Source organism: Chiloscyllium punctatum, chromosome 24 (genome assembly GCF_047496795.1).
Source record: "Chiloscyllium punctatum isolate Juve2018m chromosome 24, sChiPun1.3, whole genome shotgun sequence".
Taxonomy (NCBI): Eukaryota; Metazoa; Chordata; class Chondrichthyes; order Orectolobiformes; family Hemiscylliidae; genus Chiloscyllium; species Chiloscyllium punctatum.
Window position 1 is genome coordinate 61,970,641 of NC_092762.1, and position 16,295 is coordinate 61,986,935.

Consider the following 16,295-nt stretch of genomic DNA (forward strand, 5'->3'; position numbering starts at 1 on the left):
AAAACTACTTTTCACCCGTTGAGTATTTCTATCTTGTATCATCAGCAGTTGGATGGCTCGTACTACTTACTCTTACAAATATACAAACAAGGAATGACATAAGGCCACGCTGCCCACCACGCCTGCGCTGCAATTCAATATGATCAAAAATGATCTCATTTTCACCTCAACTTCACATTCCTGCATATCCCGATAATCTTTCATCTCCGTGATATTCAAGAATAAGACTCATTTCTACCTTAAAAATATTTAAATATTCTGCATCCACTGCCTTTTAAGGAAGAAAATTCCAAAGACTCTCAACCACCCTCAGACAAAATGCGTTTCCTCATCCCGTCTTAAACCGGCAACTTCCTGTATTTAAACTATGACACTAAGTCTAGATTCTTCCACAAGTATCATAGAATCTCTACTGTGTGGAAGCGGGCCATTCAGCCCACTGAATCTACAGTAACCCTCCGAAGAGGATCCCTTCCATACCCATGCCCTCTACCCTGTCCAAGTCATCCTGCATTTCCAGGTGACTAACCCACCTACCCTGCACATCCCTGGACACTTTGGCCAATTCACTTAATTTGCACATCTTTGGACTGTGAGAGGAAACCCTTGCAACATGGGGAGTATGCAAACCCCACACAGACAGTCACCAACCAGAGCCATTGTGCAACCCAAAGACATCCTTTTGACATCCATCTGGTCAAGTCCCTCAGGATCTTTTATGTCTCAGTTAAGTTACTTCTAACACTTCCAAACTCTACAACACACAGACCTAGCCAATCTGGCCTTTCCTTGTATGGTAATCTACTCAATCCAGTTATTAATCTAGTAAACATTCTTGATTTATACATCCTGTTACAAATGCAACTCTATGGCTTTTTTAATGTAAGTATAGAAAAAATATTATTAATAAACTAACATTGAATTTACAAATTACTATAGCTTTGTTTCTTTAGTACTTTGTTGTCCTTTATCTCTGAGTTACTCTGATTTCTAGGGTCCAACTTTCCTTTCACAATTAAAATTCTTACTGCCATTGATGTAGAAGACATGTAATTCAGGAACATTTTATATAACTCATCGCAATTGTTCCAATTTCTTATTATCGTTCATCAATTCATTCATAAACATGACTGATGCTTCATTTCCATACACTAAACTTTCAAATAGATTCTTGCTATAGTGTTAGATACATATTACGTATGTTTAAATCACTTAACTGAACACTTCCACTCTTCACCTATCAATATCAAACAATGGAAAAGCTTAAACAAATAAATGACTCAGGAAAGTAATTAACCAAACCATATGAACCCAAAACAAAACTATTCTATGCAAGCCTATATTACAGGACGGGTTGTGAGAACATTGAACACCACAAGTGGACTTTTCAAAAGTGGAATAACATAAACCTTCACTCTGTCTTGAAGATTTTCCCCAAACACGAAGTTCGTCTGTTCCATAAGCTGTTCGGGTTGCTCCTGGCTATCCAACTTTTCTTCCTTCTCATCTACTTCACAGCTGCTCTTGGACTCTGATGATTCAGCTAACTTTGTATTCTCCTGGAAATATGGAGAAATAATTTTAAGTAAACAAACAAGTAACCTAAATATCAGGCAATAAGAATTTATAAACAAACTTTCCAATCCCCACTTCAGGGGCACCTTGCCAAACAAAAAGAGTGACTGCCTCAAAGGTTCTTCCACTATCATTATTACTATAAATTTAATCTGCACTTAAAACAAGAGCTTTAACAGACAAAGGAATGTTACATTCTTCCTCATTCAGTCAACCTCGACATACAAATAGTTGCGTACCAAAGTTCAAGATATGGTTCCACCGTTGGCTCAGTTGGTAAACTAGTGCCCAGTGTAGAACTGAGCCATACAACCAAGAAGATCCAAGGTTCGATTCCCTGGTCTATCCTGAGTTAGCTGATCTCAGCTGCAGCAGGTGTACAGGTGCTCCAATTGGCCTTAGTTCCCCTGGGCTAGGGAGGAGAGAAAAAAATAATCAGCCAGGTCTCCCACTCCTGATCATTATCCAGTGACTTGCTAGAAAGTGCATTTGCGGTCATCGGACAAGGACAGGATTGGCTTGGCTGTGCTGCCTCCCAGGATTATGTCACTTTCTTCCTTGACAGATTCTGCTCTGCTGATTTCCAGAACATTGCACCATCACTTCTCAAGCTGATTCTTACTTATTGCCTAACCATGATGACCCTTGATTGGATACAAACAAGTTCACATCTGTGATTCCCTCGACTTTCCATTACTGCTCTCAAGTATACTCCAGCAGCACCAAGATCATCAATACCCAATCAAGGCACTCAAACAAGGAAACAGGTAAGTTGGCTAAACACAATCCAAAGCTAAAGTATCTCAAGCTCACTAGGTTGCTCTTAGTCACCACTTTCTCCACACCCTCTAAATCACATCCAGCCTCAAAACCTGGACTACCAACATCTCCAGATAGTTTAGCTGCTTAACGACCTTGTAACATCTTCAGCCAGATGACATCACATTGCTGAATCTACAAACATCTGGCAGCTATTAGAAGTTTGGCTTGCAATTAAATGTGATACTATCAAACTACATCTTGATTTCTTCAGCTATTATACATGCTATATGACTGAAAGGCTTGATGTACCTTTGGCTCATTCAAATTCTCACCACTGTGATTTCAAGCTCCTCCTCCTATTTTCTACTTCTTTCATGCTACGTTGTCATTTCATCTCAGTACTTTCAAACCCCTGATACCCAGTTGCTGACTTCCCTGTCTCCTTCAGTACTATATTTACATTACTTGCCATATAGAGACCAAACCTTTGTATGTTACGAAGTCTTGCACCCCAGACCACACCTGCCAACTTACCAACAACCTCAAAATCTTTTACAATGGAGAAAAAAAATTTATCCCACTGTTACCAAATACTCCTCCCCTCCATCCACCATTATTGTTAGTGTTTATCTTCTTGGAAACTGTCTTTAATTCTTCTTGCAACAAATTCACTTGTAGTTTGCCACTCTTATATCACAGTCTTGAAAGCACTTGACACATGACTGATTTCGAGGGTTCTGGCCAAAACGTCCACTCTCTTGCTCCTTGGATACTGCCTGATCTGCTTGTGCTTTATCCAGCACCACACTTTATCAACTCTGACTCTCCAGGATCTGCAGTCCTCACTATCACCACATGACTGATATTGTCATCCACTGTCAAGTTTGGTTCAATACGTTATTTATGATCAGATCCCCCTTTAGTTGTTAAATTGTGTGTCGATACAGGAATAATTCTGGTGGGTAAGGAGAAGTCCCGACTCCTCTTTTCTGTAAGAAAAATCTTAAAAGTTCTCCTCCCTCTTGCCTGAAAAAAGACAAGATAAATTCCTCAAAAATTTAACTTTAGAGACTGAAACTACCCAAATTACTATCTCACTGGAAACCTTTTATTCATCCCCTGACTCATTCTAGCTTCTTTCAACTAATTTATCTCATGAGATTCACCTCTTGCTCTCTTAAAACTTTCCCACTCAATTCCTAATTGCTTAATTACATTTCTTCACTCCTGCTTGAAAAATGGCACTAATGGCTTGATTTGTTTTAGTGTTGCCATTACCCTCTTAACAATGCTTACATTATCCCAGCCTCAAAGATAAACACACGCTATCAAGTTGTCTTATTTTGAAGTTCATCTTGAACATCCCCTTTGAATGTATTATTCACTTCCCTGTTCTGAGTTATCCTTTCTTGTAAAAATATATTTTCTAATCTACTTGTTCAGACATGTTATGGCACACCTCTGGAGCAGGTGAATGTAATCTTAGGCCTCATAGCTCCAAAGTAGGGGCACTACCACTGCATCACAGGAGCTATAACCTTTGTAATTTGAATATTTTCACCTTGCTCAAATCAACAGTCTGTGACAATGACTATGATACACCATCCCATGCTATCCTCTTGGACCTTGGTGGTATGTAAGGAAGCAAAAATAAACTCACATTTATTCAGTGTTTTTCCAGTCCTTAGGATGCCCTAAAGTATTTCATAGTTGATACACATGAATATGCCATCACCTTCCATTGCAGTTTTGCGTTGTGGAACTGCAGTTTCATACTTAATGTAACAATTCAATCTGTGCAATTAAAACAAAGGGTTCTCCTTCTTCCTCTGCATGACTACTCCAAAGTTGAATGATCCATTGCGACACTCCCTACCATCCCTTTTCCTCACCTAAATGCTTCCATGAATTATGTTAAAAATCTCACAACACCAGGTTATAGTCCAACAGGTTTAATTGGAAGCACACTAGCTTTTGTAGCGTCGCTCCTTCATCAGGTGGTAGTGGAGTGCTCAATCCTAACACACAGTTACATCACACTGTAAATTTTTGCTATAAACTTTGTGTGTTAGGATTGAGCCCTCCACTACCACCTGAAGGACACGGTCCGAAAGCTAGTGTGCTTCCAATTAAACCTGTTGGACTATAACCTGGTGTTGTGTGACTTTCAACTTTGTACACCCCAGTCCAACACCGGCATCTCCAAATCCATGAATTATGTCATCCATAGACAATCAGAACTACGTATATTAATGTAACTCAATGCTCTCCCACACGTTCCTTCAATGCCATAGCTACCTGTATGCAGGAACCAGAATTTTTGATAAAATGAAAATAAAAGCCAGTGTTGCAGGGCCCCCTTGAGACAACAATAAATCACAATTAATGCTGGAAATAAGCTCTAATATACTTGCCAGTGGGAAACTGAAAGAACGATGCAAATCCAAATGAATGCTCAGAAAAGGGATATTTTAAAAAATGGTTTTAACAATAACCTTAAAATTGGGAGGAGATCTGAAAAAAAAGGCAATGAACAATAGGTGTCCAAAGAAAGAATTTTGGATGGAGGGGAAATATAGGTAGGGGACAGAAGGAATTTGCAGAAATTAGGATGAAAATGACATTTTAAATTTATCCATTTGTAGGCCAATTTACATCACGGAGGATAGGGGAGACGGAGGCAGGTATTTGGAGCAGGAAGCTCACGGGAAGATAAAGGGTGGAGTGGCCTGCCAGGAATTAGCATCGCAACAGTCAAACCTGGAGGCAACACAAAATGTGAATAAAGATCTCAGCAGCAGAGTTAGCCAATGATGTAATATATAGATATGTGGGTTCAGTGATAGAATTGGAGAAAAACTGGAAACTCACCTTATTGTCTAACAGAATGCCAAGATGCCAACAGTACGATTCAGCCTGAAACAGCAACTGGGCAGGAAGATGGAGTCAATGGTAATAGAAGAGAGCTTGTGACAGGAGATGAAGATTAAGCCTTTGGTTGTTTTAATATTTAGCTGGGGAAAACTGCTGCTCAAACTGATGTGGACAAAGCAGCTTGACATCACAATCAAAAGGGCAAGTGATGCAGATGTAGTGTTGGGTGTTAGGTTCAGCCCATGGTTTCAGATGATGTTTCTAAGGCACAGCATGTTTAATTTTGAGGAAGAGGTGGTCACAGTAACAAGAATAGACCATTTAGACCCCCAGTCTGTTCTGCTATTCAATGAGATCATGATTGATCTAAAGGTAGATTAGAAAACCAATCAACTCCAAATACCCACCTTTGTGTCATATTCCACAATACATTAGATTAACAAAAACCTATCAATCTCAGTTTTAAAATTAACAATTGATATATCATCAGTAGTCACTTGCAGAAGGGAGTTCCAAATTTCTACCAACTTTTCAGCATAGAAACATTTTCTAATTTTACACCTGAAAGTAATGGCTTTAAATTTTCAAGCCAGATTCAGGTTCCTGAACAGAAATAATTTCCCTCAATGCATTCTTCTTAATAACTTGAAAACATCAACAAATCATGGCCTAACCTTTTAATTTCAAATACAATTAACTGTATTTTATGAGGACATTTATCAAACGTCCTTTGGAATTCTACATAAATAATATCCAGAGACATTCTCCTGTCCAGAGCATGAGCTATTTCTTCAAAATATTCAGAGTTGCCAGTCATGACTTATCCTTTATAAATCAATTCTGACTTTCTTGAAATCAGCTAAAACCGTTCAAGGTGTTTCATCACCCTATTCTTAAATAGAAATTGTGACAATGACACAACAGATCTCAGACCTGTCCACAACTCCCTTGTTTCCCTCTATGATCTTTCTTAAGTAGTGAATCGAGATGTGTAATTTTCCAATCTAAAGGAAGGGTTCCATACAAAGATAAGAACAGACCATTCAAAGTATCCAGAGGCAACAGTATAGGGAATGGGAAAATAAACCATGCTGGATATATCTCCATTTGACTGAATCACTGAATCCAACTGCCAGAAGTCTCACCGTTTGGGATAGCACCAGTGAGATGTTAAAGAAATATGACATGATCAACTGTGTGAAATACTGCAGTGTGTTATGGAAAGCAATGAAAACTAATGAACTATGGTTACAAGTACAGGGGACTCTCATCAGATTTTGGTTAGGGCCACTTAAGTACTGTGGAAGCAGCAGAAACCACATTGAAGAGAATCAAATGCAGCAGAGCTGGTTACAAACTGATAAGGTCATAACATCTTCAAAATTTGAAAGAAAACAATAGAGTCAGCAATGACTGCAGCTTTTGAAAGACAGTCCTGAAGAGAGGAAACCATCTACAATATCAGCAAGCACAAAGTAAAGAAAGAAAATTTAGGCAGTCAGCAACGCTTTGGGAATAGGATCACAGGAGCAAGAGGTTGGTCTCAGATTATGTTGGTCTTTATTTCAAAGGGAATTGAGTACTAAAAATATAGGGAGGTTTTGATAAAACTACACAAGACACTAGTGATACCACATATGAGATACAGTGTAGAGTTTTGGGCCCCGTACCTAAGGAAAGATATTCTAGCACTGGGGGCAGTCCAGAGGCTCACTATGCTGACACCAGGTACAGAGAGACTTTCTTATGAGGAGATGTTGAATAGGTTAGCCTGTACTCATTGAAATTCAGAAGAATAAGAGGCAAGCTTATTGAGATCTTCCACATTCTTAGGAACTTGCAGGAGAAAAACTAGAAATACTTCTTGACAATGAATTTTCTGTTCACACAATAGACAGAACAATATTTGGGTCAGAGACAAAGTAGATGAAATTGCCAAGCTCTTTCATAACTTCCGTCGACAACAGCACTTAACTTGGTTAACAATTGTTTGACAGTCACGCAACTGCGAGAGCCATGCAAACATGACATACTTTCAAAAGCATTTCACAACTTTTTCAGACGAATTGTCTATTTGAGAAAATTAGCAGCATGCTAAAAATGAAAGGAGAGATTATATATTCTAGCTCTTAGCATAAAGAAAAAGCCCAGTAACTAAATGTGATTCTCACTCTTCAGGTTAATCTGCAAATGTTAAATATCAATGAACTAACTGACTTCAAATTCCAGTCAAAGATCATCAACCACCTAAAAAAAAAGCTGTTCTCTCTACAGGTTCTGCTTGACTTGCATTTCTAGCATTTTATGATTCATTTCAGTTTTCCAACATCTGCAGCATTTTGCTTTTGTCAACTTAAAAATTTTTAGAATTCTTAGTCACTAATTTTCAGCAAACCGCACAGTGTAGATATTACACTGACCCTGTATTTTCTTCTATATACTATCATGCACATGTATGGTATAATTCTAAGAAAAACATGACTGCTCAACTTTGATTAGATTACCACAAATTAAATAATTCAACAGAAACTTTCCAACTGCAGAGGAATTTGTTGCAAAGCTAAATGGCACTGATCAACTATAAATTCAGCAAAGAAAATACTGGAAGACCCTGCTCATTGCCAAACTGCATGGAACTTTGTGACAGGCATGTTTGTAAACTTACAATCTAAAACATGGTAGTCACATTCCAGTCACTTACGCATTTTGTACCAATGAGGGCCAGGATTAGTTAGCAGTACACAGACAACATGGCTGCTTCCAATCAAACCTGAGGAACACAGCTTTTGATAAACACACTTTTTTAAGAAGAAGATTAATTTTAAGCAAAGTGACCAGAAATACATGCAAATTTGGTCTGTCATCTACAGAGGCTCAGGCCACATGCTACAGAATGAGTACTGAGTGTGCAGGTTAGCATTGACATGAAGGTATTAAGTTAGAGAAGATACAAGTTGTATGTTGTAGACACTGGTCAAAATTTAGCAATACAAGAAAAATATTACAGATTACTTCTGGTACATGTTAAAATGAAACACTATAATCAAATGAAATGCATTGTATCAATATTTAATTGATCTATCACTGACTTTCAAATATCTGGCTTCGAGTTTTGAGTCAGAAGTCTAAGCCACGAGTTGTGGTATTCATCGCAATGGAATATAGTGATGTGAGGTGGAGCAGGTCAGAACTTCAAACAGAAAATCTATAAGTCAAGGTCTCCATGAATACTATAGAATTTGAACTGCAGCAAAGCATCTTTCATCACCAGCCAGTCTGTCAAAACTCACCCTCTTTGATAAGCTTAATTTTCAGTCAAGCAGAGAAAACTCTTCCTAACCCAGAGGGGTCTCCTACAGAAGCAGGAGGTTAATGGTTTGGAAACTGGAACAGGGCTACAAAGGCAATTGTTTTCCCTATGAAGCTGCTGGTCTCACTACCTTTCAGTTATCGGTCTGACTACAGTTGAATCCATTAAACAAACAATGCAAATGCAGTCTTAGTAAAAACATTTTAATTGAAATCCCACCTCCTGGGTATGGTTGGCTGACCAATATCAGCATTTTTGCTGCTTCTACTAAATCTGAAATTGGAAAGGTTGGAGGAGTTGAGATTGTTCAAATTTGCTAAAATTCAATGTCAAGTGACATGATTTCCAAATGCTTTTTTCCCATACTAATGTCAGGTATTTTGAAAATTCTGTTCAGGTATATAATGATAACTCTGGAACAGTTAGGACTAACCTTAACTCTACTGCAGGTGAGACATGAACCCAAACCTTCTGGCTCAGAAAGACAATGCGACTGTGCCCCAAGAGCTTCTCCTCCTTCTTAATGTTAACCTTAGCAAACAGAAGGGCTTCTTTCAGTTCAATTATTTCTGTAGCCAGTTCCTACACAATATTTGCTAAATGTGAATAAAGTTACATTCCAAATATTCATCTAATGATGGCCCTTTTCTGCTGAACACACGAAGTTGTAACAGGTTGCAGCTGCACTGATTCTAACAGTTGCAGTAGTACTCTAAGTGTTATGAAACCGAGCACTAAGAGAAGAAGATTGAAAAAGTTACAAGGATATGGTTGATGTATTGTACTTTGTTATGCAATGGAGAAATACATTAATTTTACAGGGGCATTTGTACTAATGGCTGGATTAATGGTGCTGGAAGAGCACAGCAGTTCAGGCAGCATCCAACGAGCAGCGAAATTGACGTTTCGGGCAAAAGCCCCTCCATCAGGAATAAAGGCAGTGAGCCTGAAGCATGGAGAGATAAGCTAGAGGAGGGTGGGGGTGGGGAGAGAGTAGCATAGAGTACAATGGGTGAGTGGGGGAGGAGATGAAGGTGATAGGTCAAGGAGGAGAGGGTGGAGTGGATAGGTGGAAAAGAAGATAGGCAGGTCGGACAAGTCAAGGAGACAGTGCTGAGCTGGAAGTTTGAAACTAGGATGAGGTGGGGGAAGGGGAAATGAGGAAGCTGTTAAGTCCACATTGATGCCCTGGGGTTGAAGTGTTCCGAGGCGGAAGATGAGGCGTTCTTCCTCCAGGCGTCTGGTGGTGAGGGAGCGGTGGTGAAGGAGGCCCAGGACCTCCATGTCCTCGGCAGAGTGGGAGGGGGAGTTGAAATGTTGGGCCACGGGGCGGTTTGGTTGATTTGTGCGGGTGTCTCGGAGATGTTCCCTAAAGCGCTCTGCTAGGAGGCGCCCAGTCTCCCCAATGTAGAGGAAACTACATCGGGAGCAACGGATACAATAAATGATATTAGTGGATGTGCAGGTAAAACTTTGATGGATGTGGAAGGCTCCTTTAGGGCCTTGGATAGAGATGAGGGAGGAGGTGTGGGCACAGGTTTTACAGTTCCTGCGGTGGCAGGGGAAAGTGCCAGAATGGGAGGGTGGGTCGTAGGGGGGTGTGGACCTGACCAGGTAGTCACGGAGGGAACGGTCTTTGCAGAAGGCGGAAAGGGGTGGGGAGGGAAATATATCCCTGGTGGTGGGGTCTTTTTGGAGGTGGCGGAAATGTCGGCGGATGATTTGGTTTATGCGAAGGTTTGTAGGGTGGAAGGTGAGCACCAGGGGCGTTCTGTCCTTGTTACGGTTGGAGGGGTAGGGTCTGAGGGCGGGGGTGCGGGATGTGGACGAGATGTGTTGGAGGGCATCTTTAGCCACGTGGGAAGGGAAATTGCGGTCTCTAAAGAAGGAGGCCATCTGGTGTGTTTTATGGTGGAACTGGTCCTCCTGGGAGCAGATACGGCGGAGGCGGAGAAATTGGGAATACGGGATGGCATTTTTGCAAGAGATAGGGTGGGAAGAGGTGTAATCCAGGTAGCTATGGGAGTCGGTGGGTTTGTAAAAAATGTCAGTGTCAAGTCGGTCGTCACTAATGGAGATGGAGAGGTCCAGGAAGGGGAGCGAGGTGTCAGAGATGGTCCAGGTAAATTTAAGGTCAGGGTGGAATGTGTTGGTGAAGTTGATGAATTGCTCAACCTCCTCGCGGGAGCACGAGGTGGCGCCAATGCAGTCATCAATGTAGCGGAGGAAGAGGCATTTGGTTTTCAGCATCTGCAGTCATTGTTTTTACCTTGTTGATTTTAACCCTACTGCGAATCCTCTTGCAAGGATGCCTGCCTTGAAGAAGTTTTCCTCCTCTCTCTACAAGAATCTCAGGGAGTCCCTCTCCCACTGCAACTCCCAGGTCATTTCCTCTGCTCTGAAGCTCTTCAACCATGTTGTGAAACCAACTCGGTACCACAGCCACATTTGCTTCCTCACATTTGATTCAGTAAATGTGGCTGTGGTACCGAGTTTGTTTCACAACATGGTTGAAGAGCTTCAGGGCAGAGGAAATGGCCTGGGAGTTGCAGTGGGAGAGGGACTCCCTGAGATTCTTGTAGAGAGAGGAGGAAAACTTCTTCAAGGCAGGCATCCTTGCAAGAGGATTCGCAGTAGGGTTAAAATCAACAAGGTAAAAACAATGACTGCAGATGCTGAAAACCAAATGCCTCTTCCTCCGCTACATTGATGACTGCATTGGCGCCACTCGCGCTCCCGCGAGGAGGTTGAGCAATTCATCAACTTCACCAACACATTCCACCCTGACCTTAAATTTACCTGGACCATCTCTGACACCTCGCTCCCCTTCCTGGACCTCTCCATCTCCATTAGTGACGACCGACTTGACACTGACATTTTTTACAAACCCACCGACTCCCATAGCTACCTGGATTACACCTCTTCCCACCCTATCTCTTGCAAAAATGCCATCCCGTATTCCCAATTTCTCCGCCTCCGCCGTATCTGCTCCCAGGAGGACCAGTTCCACCATAGGACACACCAGATGGCCTCCTTCTTTAGAGACCGCAATTTCCCTTCCCACGTGGTTAAAAGATGCCCTCCAACGCATCTCGTCCACATCCCGCACCCCCGCCCTCAGACCCTACCCCTCCAACCGTAACAAGGACAGAACGCCCCTGGTGCTCACCTTCCACCCTACAAACCTTCGCATAAACCAAATCATCCGCCGACATTTCCGCCACCTCCAAAAAGACCCCACCACCAGGGATATATTTCCCTCCCCACCCCTTTCCGCCTTCTGCAAAGACCGTTCCCTCCGTGACTACCCTCAGGTCCACACCCCCCTACGACCCACCCTCCCATTCTGGCACTTTCCCCTGCCACCGCAGGAACTGTAAAACCTGTGCCCACACCTCCTCCCTCATCTCTATCCAAGGCCCTAAAGGAGCCTTCCACATCCATCAAAGTTTTACCTGCACATCCACTAATATCATTTATTGTATCCGTTGCTCCCGATGTAGTTTCCTCTACATTAGGGAGACTGGGCGCCTCCTAGCAGAGCGCTTTAGGGAACATCTCCGAGACACCCGCACAAATCAACCAAACCGCCCCGTGGCCCAACATTTCAACTCCCCCTCCCACTCTGCCGAGGACATGGAGGTCCTGGGCCTCCTTCACCACCGCTCCCTCACCACCAGATGCCTGGAGGAAGAACGCCTCATCTTCCGCCTCGGAACACTTCAACCCCAGGGCATCAATGTGGACTTCAACAGCTTCCTCATTTCCCCTTCTCCCACCTCATCCTAGTTTCAAACTTCCAGCTCAGTAACTGCCTCCTTGACTTGTCTGGACTTGTCCGACCTGCCTATCTTCTTTTCCACCTATCCACTCCACCCTCTCCTCCTTGACCTATCACCTTCATCTCCTCCCCCACTCACCCATTGTACTCTATGCTACTCTCTCCCCACCCTCACCCTCCTCTAGCTTATCTCTCCACGCTTCAGGCTCACTGCCTTTATTCCTGATGAAGGGCTTTTGCCCGAAACGTCGATTTCGCTGCTCGTTGGATGCTGCCTGAACTGCTGTGCTCTTCCAGCACCACTAATCCAGTATTTGGCTTTCAGCATCTGCAGTCATTGTTTTTAACCATTTGTACTAATGGTATAGACAACATTATTAATGGACGATAAATACATTCATATAAAAATGTTAATGGTCTTTATCCAGAAATAGCCCTGATTATGCCAAGTTGTTTATTGTTTAAATGGACATTTCAGGCAGGAACATGGAACTATGGGAATAACAAGGCCAACATCTCATTATTTCCAAGTGTTTCAAGTTACCATCACAGAAAATGCTGCATTCAGTGATTAAAATGCGTAGTTTCAGTTGTAAGGTGGGGAGAAAAATCCCCATCAGATACCCTGGACTAAAATCCTCTGAACTTGGGACAGAGGTTTGTGGAATACACACTTGAACTAAGATTCACTGAGCTCTCTGGCTGAGATGGACTAAGCAACTTGCGAGCCTAGGGACAATTGTCTGGAACAGGGGTTTAGCAGGTATAGTTAAAGGAAGGCCTCCACAAACACCTCAGCTAAAGACAAGGAACAACAGCCTGCAGAACACACAACTGAGACATTCTGGAGCCTACAAAAACACAAAACCATTCAACTTGTAAGCAGTTTGCTAGGATACAGAGATACTGAACATTTCACATTACAGAACATGCAAACCTTGTTGCCTTTGAATGTGAAGACCTTCACACTACCAGTAAAACTTTAACATACATCCATCCAAGTCGAGAGTGTGGTGCTGGAAAAGTACGGCAGGTCAGGCAACATCCAAGAAGCAGGACAATTGACTTCTCAGGCAAAAGCCCTTAATCAGAAATGAGGCTTGTGGGCCGGGGGCTGAGAAATAAATGGGAGGAGGGTTGGGGTGGGGGGTAAAGTAGCTGGGAATGTGATAGGTAAATGAAGGTGGGGGCAAGGTGATAAGTTGAGAGGAGGGTGGAGCGGATTGGTGGGAAGGAAGATGGACAGGTCAAGAGGGTGGTGCCGAGTTGGAGGCTTGGGACTGGGATAAGATAGGGTGAGGGGAAAGAGGAAACTAATGAAATCCACATTGATACTGTGGTTGCAGGGTCCCAAGGTGAAAGATGAGGTGTTCTTCCACTAGGCAACAGGTGGTTAGAGTTTGACAATGGACTCAGCTCAGGACCTGCATGTCCTTGGTGGAGTGGAAGGGAGAGCTGGTGTTCATCCACAGTGCAGTGGGGTTGGTTGATGCAGGTGTCCCTGAAATGAACCACAAGTCGGCGTCCTGTCTCCCTGATGTACAGGAGACCATATCCTGCGCAACAGACACAGTAGATGATGTGTGTGGAAGTACAGGTAAATCTCTGATGGATGTGGAAGGATCATTTGGGGCCTTGGACAGAGGTGAGGGGGGAGGTATGGGCGCAGGTTTTGCACTTCTTGCACTGGCAGGAGAAAGTGCCAGGACTGGGGTGTGGGCTGGTGTGGGGGGCATGGATCTGACAAGGGTGTCATAGAGGGAATAGTCTCTTGGAATGTTGATAGAGGTGGGGAGAGAAATATATTCCTGGTGTAGGGTTTGTTTGTAATTGGCGGAAGTGGTGGAGGATGTTGCAATGTATCCGGAGGTTGGTCGTGTGGAAGGTGAGGACCAGGGGTTTTCTGCCCTTGTTGCAACTGGATGGGTGAGGTTCAAGGGTAGAGGTGCGAGAAGTGGAGGAAATGCGCTAGAGGACATTGTCGACCATGTGGGAGGGGAAATTGCAGTGTTTGAAGGAGGCCACCATCTGGGATGCTCTATGGTGGAATTGGTCACCCTGGGAGCAGTTGCGGCAGAGGCAAAGGAATTGAGAATAAAGAATGGCACTTTTACAGTAGGCAGGGTGGGAGGAGGTGTAGTCTAGTTAGCTGTGGGAGTTGGTGGTTTGTAGTAGATGTCCATAGTTATTGGGTCCCCAGAGATGAAGATGGAGAGGTCCAGGAAGTGGAGGGAGGTGTCAAAGGTGGTCCAGGTGAATTTGAGATTGGGGTAGTAAGTGTTACTAAATTTGATGGACTGTTCAATCTCGAGGTAGCGTCGACGTAGTCATCGATGTAATAAGGGAAAAAGTGAGGAATGGTGCTGCTGTAGCTGTGGAAGTTGGACTGTTCTACGTACCTGACAAAGAGGCAGGTATAGCTGGGGCCCATAGCTACCCCTTTGGTTTGCAGGAAGTTGGAGGATTGAAAGAAGTTGTTGAGAGTTAGGACCAGTTCAGCCAGGTGAATGAGAGTGTCAGTGGAAGGGTATTGGTTGTGTCAGCATGAGAGGAAGAAACAGAGGGCTTGGAGGGCTCTTCGTCATGGCAGATAGAGGTGTACAGGGACTGGATGTCCATGGTGAAGATAAGGCGTTGGGGGGCAGGGAAACAAAAGATGAAGGGCGTGGGTGGTGTCCTGAAAGTAGGTGGGGAGTTCCTGGACTAAAGGGGACAGGATGTGTCAAGGTACGCAGAGATCAGTTTGGTGGGGAAGGAGCAGGCTGAATGGGCAGTCAGGTTTGTGAATCTTGGGTAGGTTTTCCTGCTCCTTGGATGCTGATTGAGATGCAATGCTTTTCCAGCACCACACTCTCCACTCTGATCTCCAGCAATGGCAATCCTCACTTTCTCCATACATTTGGGGGTGGCACAGTGGCTAGCACTGCTGCCTCACAGCAACAGAGACCCAGGTTCGATTCCAGCTTGGACGACTGTCTGTATGGAGTTTGCATATTCTCCCTATATCTGCGTGGGTTTCCTCCAGGTGCTCCGGTTTCCTCACACAGTCCAAACGATGTGCAGGTCAGGTGAACTGGCCACGCTAAACCGCCCATAGTGTTAGGTGTATTAGTCAGCGGGAAATGGTTCTGAGTGGGTTACGCTTCAGAGGGTCGGTGTGGATTTATTGGGCCGAAGGGCCTGTTTCTACACTGTAGGGAATCCAATCTAATCTATCCAAGAGTATGACTGGACATTCAAAACTATCAGAACCCATTCACTCTAATCATAGAACCATTTATACCTCATCTAATAATTAGAAGGTTCATTCTGCCTGAGAGGAAGAACAACAACTCCGTAATCAAATCCAGGTTTGATGGGAGATAAGGGGAACCGGCAGTCGATATAACTAGGGAATTCCAATCTCTAACGGTGGGGGGGGGGGGGGATCTGATTCAGCGAGAGGTTCAGCCAATCAGCCACGAGTCACAGACTGTAACCATCACTGACTCAGGAAAAGAGAGAGAGCAAACAAACTCATCCATGAATCTCCACATACTGACGAGAAGTGACCAGAGAGCGGAGATAACGACCAGGGCAGTGCTGCCAGCGACATCCACTACCATCCAAGCCAATAGAAGCCTCTTTAGGGGTGAGCATAAGGTCATCAAGACCCCCTGTTCCCAGCTCAGTGAGATAGAGTAGGAAGAGTGGGCTTCGAGGCCGACAGTGCAGTGCATCCCTGGGGAAGGTAAGCAGAATAAGGATCCCAGGATCAGCATTCTTTCTCTCCCGCCCCTTTCCCCTGTTATCCAGTAGTTAACTGCTCTCTGTAATTTTAAATCCACTGCACCAAGTCGGGGCTGCAAGAGTTAACTAGTGAGCTGTCTGACAAGTCTCACTTCACTTGAATGGTAACATTGCTTTTTTTAAAATATTCATTTTCTTTTTTCAGTTACTGTACATTTTTTCAATTTTGCTTGTTTTAATGAAATCAGAGTTTCTTTTGCCTCC

The 16,295-nt window shown here is 43.4% G+C and overlaps 1 protein-coding gene across 3 annotated transcripts in view; it reads right to left on the minus strand.

Annotated features, from left to right (window-relative positions):
* The window catches only part of LOC140494622 (ran-binding protein 3-like), a 103,804-nt gene that overhangs the window by 23,301 nt on the left and 64,208 nt on the right, over positions 1 to 16,295 (minus strand). For 2 of the 3 annotated variants that reach the window (XM_072594005.1, XM_072594004.1), the window contains one exon: positions 1,410 to 1,559. The exons of the other annotated variant lie outside the window; for it this stretch is intronic. In XM_072594005.1, coding sequence (XP_072450106.1) covers positions 1,410 to 1,559 — 150 coding nt within the window. The remainder of the gene's footprint in view (positions 1 to 1,409; positions 1,560 to 16,295) is intronic. 3 annotated transcript variants of the gene reach the window in all.